The following is a 5609-nucleotide window of genomic DNA, read 5'->3' as shown; positions in this document are numbered from 1 at the left end:
TATATATATATATATATATCCATCATCCCCGTCCCCCATTCCTGGGAGTAATGTGGGAATAGAGTCCTGAGGCATCTCCTCTATAAGATCCTATCAGAAGCAACCACCATTACACTTTCTATTTGCATTTTCAAGCATGATCAACTTTGAAACAAGAATATTATCCAACCAACTGTTTCTTAGGTCTCCCGCCAGTTGATTCGGCCTGAAGATTCTATCTTGCGATTCTTTCCTGAGACATTCTAATCTCATGTCCGTAGAACCGGAACTGAGATCTCTCAATGCATAAATGTATGTCGTATATTTTTATGCTGAACTGGAAACTGACAGATTTTCGGATTTCATCATGTGAGGCAAAGAACGACATTCAAATAATACGTAAAGTCACCATATTCAATAAATCTCTTACATAATTGAAAGTAACTGAGTGAAAAAAGACCGGAGTGAAACCAAGAAAACTGGAGCAACATTTGAGAAATAGAGATGTGACTCCAGAAAGTTTGAATCTGTGGATACTCTGAGGCTTCTTACTAGAAATTTCTTTCCAATTTGTTTGGTATTTATGATAAATGTCAGATTTTATATGTTTCTAGAAAAGAAAATCTCTTGATGTTTTAGATATAACTTTGATGTAAGAGAGTTCGGCTGAAAAACAAATGTCTGTTGGAGTGAGTAAATGTGAAGCACTACGTCTGCTGGGAAGACAATATTATATGTTAGCCTGTTCAGACTTTCATGTTCAGATACCATGAGAGTCTAAAATAATTTCTGTGGAGAGAGAGAGAGAGAGAGAGAGAGAGAGAGAGAGAGAGAGAGAGAGAGATAATGTGTATTGAGAGAGTGTGTGTGTGTGTTAAGAGAGAGAGAGAGAGAGAGAGAGTGTTAAGAGAGAGAATGATAAGAGAGAGGGTAAGAGAAAGAAAAGGCAAGAGAAAGAGCGGGAGAAAATAAGAAAGACGGAGGATGTAATGTCGCACACAACTTTCAGTCATGGAATATATGTGTGAGTGTCTAGAAAGAAGAAATAAGTTGCCTTAGTTCAATTCATTATTAATCTAATGGGGTTTAGTTTTGATAGAGGATTAAGACCGTGATTTCTTTGTGATGCTTTCCAAAAGTCACAGCAGTTTTAAGATGTTACATTTATCATAATTTTTCACCTTTATAAAAGCGTATATCTCAATCACTGCTCGAAGTTCACCCCAAAATTAACTCATTAAATTTTAAACAATTCTGTTTATTTCTATCAAGAGAACTGTTGAAAGAGGCAGGGTTAGGGATCTTAGCAATGACAAACGAGTCAAATAGGAATACGCAAAACCGTTATAAACAACACAGTTTACAAAAGTGAGTGAAGAACATATTCTTGCTTTGTATAATAACCCTTTCTATTACAGGTACAAAGCCTGAAATTTTGGGAAAGGCTCTAGTCGATTACACCGACCCCAGTGCTCAACTGCTACTTATTTCATCGACCCCAAAAGGATGAAAAGCAAAGTCAACCTCGGTGGATTTTGAACTCAGAACGTAAAAATGGACGAAATGCCTTTATGCATTTTCCCAGTAGTTCTAACGATTCTGCCGGCTTCCCGCCTTATTCATAGATTTTATAATATGTTTTGAATGATTCGTTTTCTGGGTTAGTTCATTTTTTTGTATAATCTTTTGACTTCCAGTGCAATAGTCGTACGGAATGCTCAATCCCAGACACTGATGCTTGAAATTACTACGACTCTGACCTTCCTGACACCTCTCACTTTTGTACGTTCACTGTAAGTCTGATGCTTCTATGGATCAGTTAGAAATGGAACCACTTAATTCCTGACTTAATTGGTCCAACGTCTTAGTCGCAGTGTCTTGTTGACTGTAGACAATGTAAAGGGAACAGCGACTTCAGTGGCCGACGTCAAGGCAAAGATACCCATCAGAATACTAAGTTCCATCGAGCGTTCTTCCATGATGGGTATCTTAAGAGGGATTATGTTGGGTCTAGTTAATTAACATACCGTTTCTACTTCAGTGAACTCATATGGACAGTGTCCCTGAACTTTCCGATTCTTTTACAGACGATTCCAAAAATCTCACTTCAGCGACCAAGTTGGTAATCCCTGAAAAGCAATCGACTACTAGGATGGAACATTATTTTTCTTCTTCGCATGTGTTGTGATGGGTACACGTTGGGTGAATTGTATCATGACCTTCTTGACAAGGACACATTTAATTAGTGATTATTTCATCTCTACATCAGCATGTACCGTGAAGTGTATGTTTTTTTGATGAGGACATAAGGTCAAAACAAGATCAGAGTTGTCTGCCCTACATGTCTACATGTTTGAAATAATATTAGCCATTGACTAATACTGAATTTCATCACTAAATATTTATTTCTAGTTATTTATTTATTTTTAAAATAGTCCTTACTAACACTAACTTATCTATGACTTGAACAGCTTCGATCCTTTCGGGGTCTGGTCCAGTTGTTGTTCTGGTTAAACAAGAATCTCGCAAGTCAAAGACAGCCGGATAACTGGGTTTCCGATTAATAAAGATCACGTTCTCTTATTTCATATAGAGTATGGTCTGGCGAGCAAGTCCTGCCTTGCATTAACCAATAATAATAGAGACGAGTGGAATGTGTTTATACGAGGTGGTATCAAAAAGTTCCTGGACTAGTTCTGTTACGCGCCAACAGATGGCAGCACACGGTTGCTTGCGCAGTGAAAACTAGCAGTGACCTTCATGAGGCTGTGTGCCGAGTGACAGCGCTGTGAAAGTTGTGTTTTGCTATAGTCCACGAAATTTGTCATGAACAGAAAGTTGGAACAAAGAGCGTAAAATTTTGCTCTAAATTTGGGAAATTTACTACAGAGACATTGAGCAAGCTGCGACGCGCTTACAGCGACGGGGTAATGGGTCGTACGTAATATTTCGAGTGGCACAGGCGCTTCAAAAGCGGAAGAACATCTCTGAAAGACAATGAGCAATCTGGAAGACCTGCCACTACCATCACCACTGGAAATATGAAGAAAATTCATCAACTTGTGCATGAGGATAGTCGGAGGACAATCAACGACATTGCTGATGTTGTTGGTCTGTCGAATGGTTCTGTGCAGGCAATTCTAACGTCTGGATTCTTCTCAACAACAACGCATCCTGTCACCGAACGCTCCTCACTTATAAGTTTCTTGCCAAAAAAACATGGTATCGCTTCCGCACCTGCCCTATCCACCAGATTTAGCACCTGCAGGCTTTCATCTCTTCCCCAAGATGAAAATACAGCTCAAAAGTCACTGTTTTAACACCGCTGTCGAGATCAAGAGTGAATCGCAGAAGGTCCTCAACTCGCTTAGAGAAAACCACTTCCAGGCCGGACTCCAAAAGTGGCAGGAATGCTGGGGCCAGTGTATTGCTGCATAAGGCGACTATTTCGAAGGTGGTGATGTCAAAACTTAGGTAAATAAGTTATATTTTATTATACATAACTAGTCCGGGAACTCTTTGATACCACCTCGTAAATCTCCTCCGCTTTAGTCTTGTGCTTACGCTATATGTTCTTTTAGCACACCATTAAAAGCCTGGTGTATTAGACGTCAACGTGATCTTGAAACTTCTTTATAGTCCCGTTATCTACTGCATAAAGAGCAATGCTCACTACTGATGCTCTCACGAAGTCCAGTCATGTCGATTTTGAAATACTTGATAACAAAGGATTCTATTTACGAGGGGGTGCCGAAAAGTTCTTGGATTTAAGAATGTCGTGAGAGGCCTAGCTGGAGGCCCAACCTTCGGAGTTTTTTCACAGGTCTTAGAAAAAATGAAGGACCGCTGCAATAAGTGTGTGAGGGAAATATGTTGAATAAAATCATAATTAAATGATCCTGCTGTATTTTCTTTTACCCAAAACCAGGAACTTTTCAGCGACCCTCATGATGATACAGTCCCCACCACCACCACCACCAGTGTTACTTTGATATTTTCCTTAAAATTTCTCGCATTATAGACAACTAAATAGGAAATATATAGCATATCACAATCTCCATGTTGGCTACAAACAAGGAATTTTTGAAAAACAAAGAAGAAAGCAAAAACAAAGATAGGTAGGTGCATTTAACTTACTTTAACGTTGCTTGATCTTGCAAACAGGTTCTTCGCTCTCGGTAGCACAATCTTCTTAATCACCTGGTCATCCACGTATTCTTTGATGACGGCGATAGTGTTCAATGCTGCTTCCTGGCGGTGGTAGTCATCATAGTAGTAGTGTCGCGATATCATAATTGTTATCCAATGTCGTTATCAGAGTGATGGTGGTGGTGTTGGTAGTGACAATGATGATGATGATGATGGCGGTGTTGTAAGAGAGAAGAAACACAGATTATAGGAAAAGTGCAGAAGTGGAACACTCATATACGCATATATATGTTTATATATATTCTCATGTGTATGAAAATGTACTCAACACCTGTTATATATGTACATATATACATACATACATATATATGCATATATATATATATTTGTATATGTATATGTGTACACACACATATATATAGCTATATCTGTGTGTGTGTGCATCTTGTTCACATCAACTCATCCTAAACGCACCAAACTGAATATTCCGTTTAATCAGGCAAAACGAATTTGTACAATAGTGTCAAAGCCTTCTAAGCCTGATCAAAGACAGGAAGAACTTTAAAAAATATCCATGCGAAGAGCATTCCCACTAGGCGTAATCACCAATGGAATGGACAGAGCAAAGCATATTGATATCCAGGAACTAAGGAAAATGAATATTCAAAACAAAGAAAAATATTTTACCATTTGTGTCAAACTTCAATCCCAGAAACACTGAAATATTCAACCTCATCCACAAACCTCCCCATTCTACTTGAAGATGAGATAATGAAAAAATTCTGGTAACATGCCAAATCATCAAAGGCAAAAGGCAGCCCAAAACACTCGAACGAATCCTCACTGGAACGAAAACACATAAACAAATCCCCAACCCAACTGTGACAAAATGTGGAAGAACAAATTGCAGCATCTCCTTATACTTAAAGGAAGGACCAAAATTCAAACTTAAATATGGACAAACCTTTAAAGTAAAAGTAAACTTCACCTGTAACTCCGGAAACCTAATTTACGCAATTACATGCGGTGGACGCCAAAAAAACTACATAGGACAGACGGACGTTTCGTTACGCAAATGAATGACGATACACCGCCAATGGATTCGAGATGAGAGCACAAGGAAGATCTCCCTAAATAGTTACATTACAAATTGTGTGGGAATGACTACCCAATTTTAAAATCTTCCCTCTCTACAAATGCTCGGACTATTTCACCCAACAACTGAGAATAAACAAAGTATAACAAATATAAATCACAACTAAATATCGAAACACCTATCATTAATCAATCAATAAGGACCTAGCATACACACACACACACACACACACACACACACACACACACACACACACACATTTTTTTGCAGAAATATGCCGAAATAGTCTCAAATAGGAAAAAACAAGAAAGAAAAAGAATCTATCCGACAACTCTAATATATGCATGCATATGTCTCTCTCTCTCTTTCCACTCTCCCTCCCCTC

At 38.5% G+C, this 5609-nt stretch overlaps 1 protein-coding gene across 1 annotated transcript in view; it reads right to left on the bottom strand.

Annotated features, from left to right (window-relative positions):
• The window catches only part of LOC106871154 (uncharacterized), a 589447-nt gene that overhangs the window by 31921 nt on the left and 551917 nt on the right, over positions 1 to 5609 (bottom strand). The window contains exon 13 of the mRNA XM_052976152.1: positions 4117 to 4230. Within this exon, the coding sequence (XP_052832112.1) occupies positions 4117 to 4230 (114 nt within the window). The remainder of the gene's footprint in view (positions 1 to 4116; positions 4231 to 5609) is intronic.

This window comes from Octopus bimaculoides, chromosome 23 (assembly GCF_001194135.2).
Source record: "Octopus bimaculoides isolate UCB-OBI-ISO-001 chromosome 23, ASM119413v2, whole genome shotgun sequence".
NCBI classification, from domain to species: domain Eukaryota; kingdom Metazoa; phylum Mollusca; class Cephalopoda; order Octopoda; family Octopodidae; genus Octopus; species Octopus bimaculoides.
Note: the sequence above shows the minus strand (reverse complement) of the source record. Positions and strands in the feature narration are given on the sequence as shown.